We start from the raw sequence: 13,865 nt of genomic DNA, 5'->3' as shown, positions 1-13,865 counted from the left end.
TCAGAGTATTTAATAACTATCTCCCAGCCATTGGAGGGGAAATGACCAGGGCATGCAGAGAATCTAAGGTACTCAAGCTGTCACGGCGAGGCTGCTCTTGCAAAAAGCCAAGGAAGAAGCATGTGACCTAGCTCAGATCGTGCATGTTTCACCCTTACATTTTGTCCCTCCAACGGGTCTTCGCTGCCAGCGGGACTGGTCTTCAAAGTCTCTTGGAGTCTCTCTCTTAACCACGCGGCTCGAGCTAGTTTTAGTCTTGCCCAGCGGGATCCAGGTGAAAAATGTGGAAGGCAGCAGCCAAGGAAATAAGAAATATACAGAAATGGACGGTTTAGGAGAAGGCCTCCCGGTGTTGATTTAGAGACAAAGGGTCCAGGCTGCGGCCAGCAGGGGGATCAGCAGCAGAGCTGTGCTGCTGGTGCCCCGAGCCGCGGCGTTCCTGTTACACAGATCCCACTGGCAACAGCCGTACTTGAGCTTCCTCAGCCCTAAGGTTTTGGAGATGAAGTTGTAATTGCAATCATCAAACTTCCAACAGTAGTGGTAAAAAAGGTTTGGCTCTGTGGGGAAAAGACACACACAAGGGTAAGCAAGCCTGCGGGTACAGTTCGGTACCTGCCTTTGACCTCTCGATTCTATTTCCTAGAACTTAGCTACTCATGGAAGTAGAGACTTCTGGGCAACAACAGGTACCCTCATTGGGCTAGGGAACGACTGAGCAAATGATGATACAGCTCAAGATGTAGAACTTTTCCCTAAAAACAAAGGTTCATCAGAGCCCGTAAAGTTTGTGGTGCAATAGCCAATCACGCTGGTGTTTTAGAGGTTTGCTAAGATTTTTAAACCCATATTCCCTTTGATCCAACAATCCTACGTCTAGAATTGACTTTATGACGTTACTTGTGAAAAAGGTTAAGGTAGATGCTCGAGAATGGTCACGGCATCACCATCTGTCACAGCAAGAAACTAAAAGACAAAAATCAGTCCATTACTAAAGAAACGTTTGAAGAAATAAGGGTAGAGTTCCGTACAATGGAAATCCAGGTAGAAAAGGAAGGACACAGGCCTGCATGTGTTGAAGTGGAGTCTGAGTTAAAAAAAAAAAATGTAGAAAAATGGATAAATTGGACCCCATTAAAATAAAAAACTTTTGTGCATCAGTGGGCACTGCAGAAAACAAAAAGACAACCCACAAAAAGGGAGAAAATGTTTGCAAATCATATATATGATGAGTCTAGTATCCAGAATATAGAAAACATTCTTACAACTCATTAATAAAAATACAAACATGAGCAAAGGATGCAGAGATTTCTTCAAAAAAAGATATACAAATGGCCCATCAGCACATGAAAAGATGTTCAGTATCATCAGTCATTAGGAAAATACAAATCAAAACCACAATGAGCTTCCCCTTCACACCCAGAATGAGTGTTGACAAGGAAGTGGAGAAACTGAAAACCTCTGTTCCCACCACTGGAGGGGAAGGCAAAATGGTGCTGATACTCTGGAGAAGTCTGGCAATTACTCAAAAAGTTAAAAATAGAGTTACAAACACCCTATGATCCAGTAATTCCACTGCTGGCCATTTACCCAAAGAAAACAAAAACACTAATTTGAAAAGATACATGCATCCCTACGTTTATAGTAGCATTATTTACAATAGCCGAGACATGGAAGCAACCCATGTGTCCATTGGTAGACGAATGAATAAAGATGTGGTACACACACACACACACACACACACACACACACACACACACTGGAATATCACGTGGCCAGAAAAAAGGATGAGATCATGCCATTGGAGACAACATACATGGATGGACCTAGAGGGTACTATGCTCAGTACAGATGGAAAAAGACAAATCCTGTATGATTCTACTCATAAGTGGAATCTAAAAAATAAATAAATAAACAGCAGAATCAGACATATAAATACAGAGAATAAACTGGTGATTGCCAAGAGGGAAGGAGGGGGGCGGTTGGGAAAAACAGGTGAAGGGGAGAGGGAGATCCAGGACTCCAGTTACGGAACGCATGTCACGGGAAGACAAGACTGTATAGGAAATACAGTCAACGCTACCAGAACAGCGGTATAAGGGGACACGGGATGGGTACGCCTGTGAACCCAGCAGCATGCGCACACTTGTCAAATGCTAAGTTAGACACTGAAACTACTCTACTATTGTGTGTCAACTATACCCCCCCGCCCCAAAAAAAAGAGTTACCATATGACCTAGCAATTCCACTTCTAAGTATGTACACCCAGGAGAACTGAAAACTACGTTCACACGAAAGCTTGTACACAAATGTTCAGAGCAGCATTATTTGCAACAGCTACCAAGTGGAAACCCAGATGTCCGTCGGCTGGTGAATGGATCAACACAATGTGGTCTCTCCACGCAACGGAGTGTGATTCAGCCACAAAAAGGATTGGACGTACCGACACATTGGCCATGACATGGGTGAACCTTAAAAACACTCTGCTCAGTGGAAAAAGCCAGTCACAGAGGCCACACCCACTGTATCATTCAGTTCACAGTAAGTGAACAGGCAAATCCATGGAGATGGCGAGTTGATTAGTAACTGTTAAGGTATGTGGGAGGGAGGGGCGGGGAGTGACTGCTGATGGGTATGGGCTTTCTTCCTGGGATGAAAATATTCTGGAGTTAGTGGTGATAGTGGTGCAACCTTGTGAATATACTAAAAGCCACTGAACAGTACACTGGAAAATGTACATTTTCTGGTACGTGAGTTTTATCTCAATAGGATGGATGCAGACCAGGATGTAGAATGGGGGCCATATGCATAAATGAAGTGTGTGTCTGGGGGTAAATGCATTCATTTTCTCTGGAAAGATTCCCAAGGAGTTTAACAGTGTTGCCTTCCCAGAAGCCTATCTTTCATTTATATATTTCTGTATGGATTGAGATTTTTTTTTTTTTAAGTCATTGGATGGATTTATTTTCAAAATATTTTAAACTTCATTTAAATATCATTGGACTATTCAGTAATACAGGAAGAATTAAAAAAAAAAATGCCATTATGGTCCCAACTTTTGCACACATGGAAAAATAAAGGCCCAAAATATCTATGCCAAGTATCTTATTGTGGTTTTTGACTATTCAGAAAAACGATGTTAAGGGAAAAACAGTGTGCTGGTTGAGAGGCATTATGGTCAATTTTCCTCTCCAAAAATAACTGTGTGCCAAGACCACGGTGTGCTAGCTGCTGGAGACACCCCAACAGAGAAGGGATGGTCCTGGCCCTGGGATCACTCTCTCATCCTCTGTGCTGGAAAGAAAAAAACCCATACAGATGCCTATTTCCTTATTAAGGGCTTGTTGTAACTACATTTCATTCACAGCTGGGAACAAAACTACATTTATAACTGCAGATATAACTGTCTCATCCTCCCCCTCGGAGGGGATGAGCGCTTGGGCTGGATTTTAATGAAATTTGGTCAAGTGGCAGAGGCCACAGACTGTTCTAGTGACTCTACTTTCTTGGGTCATAAGTATTTAAGTGGATGCTTCTACTAGTGAACTAGAGGATGCTGTTGAATAGGACAAGTTACTGCTTTATGTAATCCTAATCAGGAATTGGAGCTGGAAAAAAGTGACCAGAATTTTAACTGGGGGAGCCTAACAGCCCGGAGAAAGCAGATAGTAGTTTATTAATAATTGCTACCAATGAATGAATCATTTACTACGTGGCCTGCAGTGAGCCAAGCACTCTACTTCAATGAGCTCATTTGCATAACCACCTATGATGGTGAGCTTCTCACCAAGCCACTAGCAGAATTACCCAAATAAGGTGGATTATCAGAGTCCCCAGAATGTTAAGAGTTTCTCTCTGCTGGGTGCATCATCCCTGATCTCTTTGAAGACTTAGTTTGAGTCTAACTTCACCAAGCAACAGTCCCTCATTGTTCTTGGCACCTCTACGTGCGCCCCTTATTCATAAGGTCATTCCAGCAATGATCACTCGGTGCTGTCACCAAAGGCTTATGCCACAGTTTAAGTACATGGTTTACAGTTCTGGGACAGGCTGGGACACCAGTAAATAGTGGCTGAATGAACACCTAACACCTGCCTCCTCTCTTCTAGACTCTCTGTATAGCACCAACATACCCATTTTCTCCTCTATCTGTCCCACTGACCCTAGGAGAGAAATATTCCTCTTTTACAGTGGGGGAGAGGGTAGGGTGTAGCTAGAGTAGTGGAATGATTTCTCCACCGGAGTACCTGACTTTCACTCGTGTTTATGACGACAGTGTGCCCTGCCTCTCCCAGGAGATGTCAATCCCAGCTGGAGGGGGACTGAGGTGCTCTGGTAGGATCTGTCTTACTGTAAGGTCAGAATGTCTATATTTCAAGAACTGCTATCATCACATGTCAAGCTGAAGTTTTGGGACTTAAGTTCATAAGAAGAAAAATATTTATCCTTTAAAATTATCCTTCAAAAAAATAGATTTTATCCTTTAGAGGAGTTTGAGATTCACAGCAAAATTGAGCAGAAAGTACAGAGTTCTCATTTAGCCCCCTGGGACCCCCATCCCTACCCTAAAGAACCTGTTCTTAGCATCCCCCACCAGAGTGGTCCACTTGTTACAACTCCTCCTCACCTCTACCGTCCAACACACACATTTCATAAACCAAAAAACACAGGCAGAGAGAACTTACTGGAGGCAGGACAGAGATTGGAGTTCAGAGCTCCTAACTGCAAATCTAATTCTTACTCTACACATAATATTGCCTTTATTCTCTCATTTGGAAATTAGACTTTTTGTAGTTGGGGGGGGTGGTCCAAGAGACACAGATGATCAAGGTTAACTTGACATATGTGCTCACACATAACTGGTTTTCAAATATCTGTGGGACGAATGGCTACATTCTCTCCAGGGGCCTTACTGCGCTTTCTACATTAACAATGAATGATCGTGGTCCCCCTCCAGAATCAAGGACCTTGCATACGTAGGGTTCGGAATGTTACCCACATTCCAGGACTTTACATCAAAATGATCAGATCGTCCACTCTGACAGGATAATTCTGATGTGTCCTTACTTATTGAGGGATTTCTCCTTTCTGGGGAAATTAATCTTCTCCTCCTTTCTATCAGGTTTTTCTGAACCTGTGGGTCTCCCGAGCCTTTTATGAGTTTACCGGACATGTTCAGCATTCCCTGATGATGCCCCTGGAAGGACTTTGTGGTAGAGGGTAGAAAAATAGAAAAACCTTGAAGGGTGCTTTTATTTTTATTTCTTAGATGGTAACCATTACTTGTTGAATACAGGTCTCATGAGAATAAGCGTGGCACACATTTTTTCCCAGGCCCTCATCATCCCGTTACCCTGAGGAGACAGGGAAGGGGCAGGCTCTTACCGGCTTTGACCAAAAGACACGCATCAAGATTAAGCGAACAAACGGTGGTCTTATTGCATGCAACACTTGCAGCACAGTTGTAACATGTCAGGCTATGACCTAGAATCAAGAACACACCCTGTCAGCGCTTGTAAGATCTCCACTGACTTGCCCCCCCCGCCCCCAGCAGCAGAAGGGAGCCCACCATCGCCACTGGTATGAGGCTGAGGTCGGCAACTCATAGCCTGCTTCCGTTCCCATACAAACCTGTAGCAGATATATTTTCCCAACCTCAAGCTACAGTTCCAGCAGCATTTTTTGGACCCTGATACAAGTGCAAAAGCAATTTCCATATTTCAAAATCCACATGACTGGGACACCTGGGTGGCTTAGTCAGTTAAGTGTCTGCCTTTGGCTCAGGTCGTGATCCCAGGGTCCTGGGATCGAGCCCCGCATCGGGCTCCCTGCTCAGCAGGAAGCCTGCTTCTCCCTCTCCCACTCCTCCTGCTTGTGTTCCTCAATCTCTCTCTCTGACAAATAAATAAATAAAATTTTTTAAAAAACCCAAAAGCCCAAAGAACAAAATCCACATAACCATGCAATTGAGAAGTTTCCTCTTGCCTTCAACTAGAAGTGATAAAAAAAAAAAAAAAAAAAAAAAAAGTGCTTAATCTCAAATATAAAAACATATTAAAAAGAAACTACCAAGAGAAAAAACTAACAGAATTCTATAAATGCCTTCCAGGCCATGAATATGCTCTTTTTGATCACATTCCCCTAGACTGATACTCAGTTATTTGGTAATACATATCTGTGTGAAAAGACATTTTCAAAGATGAAATATGTAAAATCTCATAGAAGAATGTCATGGTTAAATCCAGACCCAGTGTGGGTTTTAGAACCCAGGAGCTGACTTGTAGTTCTAAGGCCAAAGCCTACATTCATCACACAGGGAGGGGAATTTTCCAGAAGGCCAGAAGAAAGTGGCTCCTCACCATCTGAACACCACAGGAGTCAAGCGCTCTATAACATATAAAATGGCCATGCTTGCCTTCACAGGTGTGAAATCCCACCTAGCAGAGGACCCTCTGATTTGGGAAGGTTCCAGATTAACCTTTGAAATGTCAGCCCCAAAAACGCTCCCCCACCCACTTTGTTTGCAGATGACAGATGCCTGAAGAGGTGAAGTGGCTCACCCAAGGACACCGAAGGACACCCAAAGCAGCATGGCCGGAGCCAGCCCCCACACCCAGGGGCCAGGCTCCGTTAGCCCACTCTGCCTCCTCCCTCTCAATGTTAGTTAGCGTTAGTCGTGCCTGTGTGAGGGGCCACCATGAGAAGGGACAAAGATGCGATTTTTCTGCAGTCCCCTCCCTGTTCCAGATGTGTACACCTGCGTGGGAGGGGAGGATGAAAGAGGGAAGAATGTTCTAGCCTGGATACTGGGGAGGGCCATCTGAAAAGGCTGTTCTGAGGACTGACTCTTCTGCTGGCTACAGCCAGACCTCTTCTGGCTTCTTGACAGAGGAACCAAAGCTCACACTTGGAACTTGTGTGGGGCAGAAATACAGCTAACATGTTCATTCGGCGTGCAGAGATCCTGTGTGCCTCCACGCTAAGCTCTTGATCTTTGCAGAATGTTATGACAGGTAGGCTCAGTGATCTCCGGCCCCATGTTTGAAGAGAAAACAGGACTAAAATGTTAACTAACTTGTCCAAAGGCTCACGTTACAAAGGAGAGTTGGGACTCAAACCCAGGCCATTGGTGCTGAAACCCAAGCTTGGTTTAACCATGACGTTCTTCTAACGGTCCAGAGCGGGAAAGAGAAGGAAAGAGCACAAACTGTGCAGGGATCCGACTCTGGGCTAACAGAGGTAAGAGGAAGATGCCCCTGCATTTTCCTCAGAGCCCAGGCAGCAGCCAGGGATGCGTCTCCCCTGGGTGCGCTCATGCTCCAGACAGACCCTGACTCTCTGTGCAAGGGCTGGGGACCTGTCACAGAGCAGCTGCTGGCCCCAAACCCAATCCTGCTCCGTAAGCAGATGCCGGCTGCTGGAGCTCGGGCATCACTGGGCGATTCCGCCCACAGGGACTACACCAGGCAGAAGAACAGAGACAGTCATGTCATGTTGTCACAGGCATGAGCCACATGAGCACCCGCCCCGACTGGGAGTGACAAAGGTGGGCAGGGAGGGTCATGAAGCCACATCAGCACCCGCCCCGCCCCGGCTGGGAGTGACAAAGGTGGGCAGGGAGGGTCATGAAGCCACATCAGCACCCACCCCGCCCCGGCTGGGAGTGACAGAGGTGGGCAGGGAGGGTCATGATGGCTCTTCTTTCTCCGAAAGGCAGAGCATATTCAAATGTGTCCTTGGGCTAGTTCCTTCTTTGCTTCAGTTCCCTCAACTATAAAATGGGAAGAACAACCATGATCCCTCATGGGGTGGCTGGAAGGGTTAAGTGAGACCGGGGCTTGGCACAGTCCCTAGGACACAGAAAGAATTCAATACATGGGAGCTGCTAAAGCTAATAATATCCAAGACATGCTCTGACACAGCAGAGATCTGTTCCTTGCTCATTGCATTGCTACCTCCCTTTCTGCCTCTCCCCCACCAAAAAAAACCCTGAAAAACTGGCAGAACTAACTGGACAGAGGCAGAAAAAAAAAAACTGATCCTTCTCATGAAGCAAAGCAAATTAACACAGGTGGGGTTTTTTGTTTGTTTGTTTTTTGTTTTTAAGATTTATTCATTTATTTGAGAGCGAGAGTGAGGGAGCAGGGGAAGGGGCAGAGGGAGAGGGAGAAGCAGACTCCCTACTGCGTGCGGTGCCTGATGCAGGGCTTGATCCCTCGACCCTGAAGCGAAATCAAGAGTCAGTCTACCTGACTGAGCACCCAGGCGCCCCAGTAACAGAGGTGTCTCTACCGTTACAGAACTAAGACTCAGGCACACACAACTACTGGGGAAGGAGTTCGGAGCAGCCACTCGGGTGCCAGTCCATCTGGGGCTCAAGTTCGGGTTGCACCACTTCTGTGTGACATTTTACAATTAGTTCACCTCTTCGGGCCTTAGCCTGGTCATTTATAAGATGATGGCAAAACCAGGAGCTGCTCCATGGCGCTGACAGGAGGATTCAGTGAGCGGGTGCGTACGAAACACTGGGAAGGGCGGCAGCACACGAGTGCCGTGAGCTAGCTGTCACCGCTGCTCCCAGGGCCGTCGTCCTCACCACCGCACGGCGACGCCCCCGCACGGAGCTCAGCACCCTAAAGATGGCGCCCACTGGGGTCCCCAACAGCTGGCGAGAGGCAGAAACTTCAGCTGCTGCGTGTACCCCCTGCCCTGCTCCCCCCGAAAAGCGACTCTGTCACCCAGGACGGGCTGTCACTCAGGAAGGTGCTCCAAGGAGGGCACGGCTATAATGCAGGAAGGAGCGGTCACACGGCCCTGGACCTGTCACACTGGAAGGCAAAAGAAGCAAAGCCAGGTCCAAGGCCAGGGGCATCCGCTCCGTCTTCCTGAGGCCTGAGAGAAACGAAGCTTATGATCAAGCTGACCTAGATGGTCTGGATCCACGTCCCCTTGGACCACTCACCTGAATGGCAGAGGACAGCCAGGACGAGCAGGTGCAGGATGAATCCTCCTTTGCTTCTCATGGTGATTGTCCACAGAATCTGGAAGGAAGGGACGCAGAGGGTTGTCACGCACCAACAAAGGACTGCTGGCTATTTCAGAAACCAACAGTTGGAAGGCCTGGAGCCTTCAGGAAACACGGGGAAGGAGCTAGCAGAGCAAGAAGTGGTTTGGGGTGCCATGAACCAGGGTGCTCTCCTGGTCCCTCCTCTTGCCCCCAAACCTCAGGTTACTGAAGAAATGCTCGCCGTCCTGGTGGGAGGGGCAGCTATGGGGAGCCAACGCACACAGGGCCAAGCGTCGGCAATATCCGGGCCCTGCCCCAGCTCTCACCTTGGGTGGCCAGGAATAAACAGTTACCTTTGAATAAACCTCAGTCCCTCCAAGCCACAGTGGTCACGATCATGCAGTGGGGGTGGCACTCTCTTCCCCAGAAGGGTTGTTGAGTCAAATGAGAATGTGAGAAAAATACTTAATACAGCAACTACAATTCCCACTCTGCCAGCCCAGCCCCAAGCTGCTGGCGGAGGAGGGGGGCCTAGCAAGGGCCACCTCTGCAGGCCATGCCACCAAGTGTGTCAGACCCCAGGGGTGAGTCTGGAGGGCACCAGCAGGCCTTCCGCAGCAGAACAGGAGGCAAAGGTTTAGCATGCACAGAAGCTCCGGCTCCCCACCTTAGTCAGGGTGATGGAGACAGTGCCTTGGTCACCTCCTCCCCTCTGGGGAAGTAAAGAGGGGTCCCGCTAACTTTGATGACCAGTCCCCTTACATTTATGCCTACGTGTGTGGCAGGGAGCATCAGGGGAGGAAACGGGAGGGCTGAAATGCCTCAACCCCTCCTTTCACCTGACAAGGAAGCCAAAACACAGAGAAGGTTCTCACTGTCTAAGTCTAAGCCTCGAGTCTCCCAATCCCGCCCCTACTTCCCTGACCCCACCCCCTGAAACAAGGAGGCAAGAGCGCCTCTAAAGCAGGGTGCTCCATGCTCTCCTCCTCTCAGCCCCACCGGCCGGCCCCGGCAGACAGCGGGGGTTCCTGCTGGGCGAGCCCCCACAGCCCCCTCAGTTAGGAATGTCATCCCTATACCTCTGAAGGTCATCTGCTGCTCAGAAATTGGCTGATCAAGGTCAGGGGAGGGTTGAGAAGCAGAAAGAACAGGTTCTGGCCTTGCCCAAAGAAGAAAACACCGAGCAGGTCAGGCCCGGAGGAAAGAGACAGGTTGCCTTCTGATGTGTGGGGAACCAGGAAGAAAATCAAACGGAGCCTGGCCTTTCTTTACAAGTAACCCTCACTTCCCTCTGGCGTCTTCAGAATCTACAACAGCCTCCGAATGGCCACCTCCCGCCCCCTGCCGGCCCCGCAGGGGGTTAGCTGCCCTCAGCAGCCCTGCACAGTGAGGCCGTGAGGGGTGCAGGGGTCACTGCCCCCCTGAGCCACATTTGCCTCAGCTATGACAAGGGGCAGGCACTGAGGCGCTTCCCAACACCGTGAGGACTCAGTGAGATAAAACAGGTATGTGCTTGAGACACAGCCATGCCCAGGGAAGTGGCAGATGTTACCAACCACAGGCCTCCTGCCCTGACTCAGACAGGCATGTCTACTGCACCTCCCGTTCCGAGATCCTGCGGATCCGTGGATCTTTCTTCCTGGCCCCTGACCCTGAGAGGTGGGTGTCCTGAGGTCTCCGCACCCTAATGGATGGGGAAGAGGCCTCAGCACCTCCTGCTGGCACCCCGTGCCCTCTGCCCAGAGCCAGATGAGGGACACGAAAGAGCCCCATCCACTCTCCCCTCGCCCGTGAGTGGCCCGGGCCTTGGCACCCCGCCAGCTCCCCGCCTGGCTTCTCTCGCTCAGGAGTTTCTGTTTTGAAAATACAAAAGCCGCAGGCATGGATGAACCTCCGGAAGGCTACTCCCTACCTACCCTGGGGTTATACATTTGCCACCAGAGTAAATATCCACAGTTTGAGAAATGTTGCCACCCCCCTCAAGGAACATTCTGAGGTCTGTGTGCCTTCCTTAAGAAGTGGGAGTGAGATGGCCCGGTGGTGAACAGAAACAGCTGCTGTGGGGTCAGGATAACGTTCCGCAAAATATTAACAGCCACCATTGTTCTCCACAAACAGGTGCCAAACTGATTTCCACGAATTATCTCCATTAGTTCTTATAACACCCTAGAAATTAAGGCCTATCATTTTACTGATAAGAAGGTGCGGTTAAATACCTTGCTCAGAATTACCCGGCCAATAAAGAGCTCCTACACATGAACTCGGTGGGGAAGTGCAAAATCACCACTTTTCACGCATACAGGCTTCGAATTGTACCTGACTCTAGGTGGATTCCAGAGCCAACAGATTAAGCCAGACAAGGCAGGGCAAAGTGGTAGAAAAGAGGTGTTTCCCCGAGAACTGAACACCTAGTAATCTCTGGGTTAACTACCGTGTTTGAAGTCTCTCCCTCCATTTCAGAAATTGTTTATTATCACAAGCTAACGTGACAGAGGCGCTGTGTCTCTAAATCTGCAAAATGTATGGGCTGATCTGCTTAGAAAGAAGTAGAGGTACTGCAGTTGAGTAGGGGTGGGGAGCCAGGTCTCCGCTGGGACCCCCTGGCCTCTTTAGGAAAGTCACCACCCGGTAAGAACACGATTTTTAAAAGAATCAGCTGGTCACAGGGGGCGGCGCCTTCAGAATGGACACAGCGGATGACCGAGAGTAGGGAAAACACCCTCAAAAAGGACACGCTGAGCAAGGCGCGGGGCTAGCGCCTTCACGAGGTGCCCACCAAAGGAGTGTACGATTTCACAAACGGGGTGTCCCGGGGGCAGAGCGTCAGGATCCGCGGCCTGCGGAAGTCGGTGTGGGTTGCTGCAGGCCCCCTGCGAGGGGCCATTTCCCGGACACCGTGCACTTGCGGAGGCGAGGGGAGAAACGGAACATGTTAACCTGGCACATTTCTAGGACCCGGGGAGCGCCTACTTCTCCTGAAACAACCACACACACCACTAGTTAACAGTTCTTTAAAATCCCGCTGTCACACTCCGGGAGGGGTGTAGCCCCTCCAAACGAAACGTCACACCAGACTTGGACTTAGAATGTCTACGTTTCGGCCCCGCCCTTTCCCCCCCAATTCCAAATTTGTGGTCTCGACCAGGTCTGTTACCACTCGGCGGGGAGGGGTTGCGGGCTAACCTCCTTTCAAGGCGCGACTTTTCTTCCCTAAGTTACAAGAGCCTCCCTTCAGAGTGACAGGGGGAGCTTCCCTCCCCCCCCCTCCCCCGCATCCCCGCGCTTCTCTTTTTGTTAACAAAGGAAGCCAGCGTTCCGCCGGGCTCTCTGCGGAGGGGCTTCAGGGGCGGGAATGCTGCGGGCCGCGGGCGGCACGGAGGGGTCTGCGGAGGGAGGCAGAAGCACCTCCCTCGGTCCGGGGTCTCCGCCGGCCCGGGCCCAGACACCGGTGAGCGCACGCGCCGGCTTAAGGTGGCTGCGGCCGGAGGCTGGGGGTGCGGCTCGGCCCCCTCCCCGCCTCGGATCTTACCGGCCTGCACCCGGAGTCCCGCTGCTAACACCGCGCGGCTTGCGCGCTCCGCCCCGCCCGTGTTTATAGCCTGGGTGAGCCGGGCTCCGCCCCTTCCCGCGGGCCCCACCCCCGCCGAGGCTCCTGCCGGAACCCCGGAGCCTCCCGTCTGCGAGTCCGAGGTCACCCCAGTCCCAGCTTGGTGTGCAGACCCTTGGCACTCACCGCGCGCTCCCGAGCGAAGGCCCGCCAACCAGCTCTGGCCGGGCAGCTGGGCGGCCACTCCTCGCAGGGTGACTCAGGCTCTCCGCCCAGGTTCAGAAAAAGACCGTACCACGAATAGATTAAGACCTTTAAAATCCCTGAAACGGAAAATTTGTAGTGTCTTCCTCCGATTTGTTACAGGAAACAAAAATAGGAAGCTCCATGACTTCTGATTTTCCCTTCGTTTAAAAAAATACATTAAGATGTTTCAAAAAACGTTCTTGTGCCCGTGCCAAGCTCCCACTTGGCCGGGCTGTCAGGTCACCCAACCCTGCTGCAGCCGGAGTCTCTTTCTTTTTGCATGAATGCATGAGATACATTTTACTAAGGGAAATCATATGATAACCGATTATGACATGTGCCTTCTACCATGATCCTCTGGTGGCTTTGGGATGTCAGGGAATGAGTTTCAGCTGGTGGTGCCCAAATCTTGGTTTTCTTCTGTAGAAATGGGAGTCTCAAATCAGGACTTGCTTTGGTATTTAAAATGTGTCTGCTTAAAACAGTGAATACATGTATTTCCTTGTTTACAAAACTCTTTCACATGCATTATCTCATACACATCCTATTAGCCGTTCCCTCCTTGGAACTCTTGGATTCTGAGATGCCACCCTCTCCTGGTTGTGCTTCCAGCTTCCTGATCTTTTAGTCCTGAGTGTTGCCAGGGTTGGACTGAGACTTACTGGGTGCTCCCTGGAAGAGGACACTGCATCCACTTAGTTTTGCCTTGGGGATATGTGTAATTTGCAGATAATTTGCAAATCTTTATTCTCCATCCCTGACCACTCTCTCAATCTTCATATTCATACGCAACTGATTGCTGGAACCTGTATGTCCTACAGGCATCTTGAATTCAAAATGTATCCAAATCTCATCTCCAATGTCCAACCGTATTTCCTCCATTTTTTTTTTTCATAAATGAAGCCAGAAACCTGGCAATCACCTTTGATTTCTTCTACTCTCTCACATCTCATCACCAACTCTTAGGTACTTTCTCTTGTAGATAACCGTTTCATCCTCTTTTCACTCCACTCCCACAGCTATTGCCCTAACTCAGGCCTGTAAGCATGTCTTACTTGCAGAATT

At 49.4% G+C, this 13,865-nt stretch overlaps 1 protein-coding gene across 4 annotated transcripts; it reads right to left on the bottom strand.

The window, feature by feature from the left end:
- On the bottom strand, window positions 1–12,777 carry CD59 (CD59 molecule (CD59 blood group)). Of its 4 annotated transcripts, none has more exons than XM_021684739.1 (4): window positions 12,741–12,777; window positions 8,963–9,041; window positions 5,386–5,484; window positions 1–560 (listed from the first exon to the last, which is right to left on the bottom strand). In XM_021684739.1, exons 2-4 carry the CDS (start codon window positions 9,021–9,023, stop codon window positions 358–360), a joined length of 363 nt encoding a protein of 120 aa, XP_021540414.1. In that variant the 5' UTR covers window positions 9,024–9,041; window positions 12,741–12,777; the 3' UTR covers window positions 1–357. The 4 variants fall into 4 exon arrangements, with proteins under 4 accessions (XP_021540414.1, XP_021540413.1, XP_021540415.1 ...); XM_021684738.1 differs by lacking the exon at window positions 12,741–12,777 and adding an exon at window positions 12,537–12,593; XM_021684740.1 differs by lacking the exon at window positions 12,741–12,777 and adding an exon at window positions 9,361–9,382.
- Between the last annotated feature and the right edge of the window lie 1,088 nt (window positions 12,778–13,865).

Source organism: Neomonachus schauinslandi, chromosome 11, assembly GCF_002201575.2.
Source record: "Neomonachus schauinslandi chromosome 11, ASM220157v2, whole genome shotgun sequence".
NCBI lineage: Eukaryota > Metazoa > Chordata > Mammalia > Carnivora > Phocidae > Neomonachus > Neomonachus schauinslandi.
The sequence above is the reverse complement of the archived record's forward strand: the minus strand, read 5'-3'. Positions and strand labels throughout refer to the sequence as shown.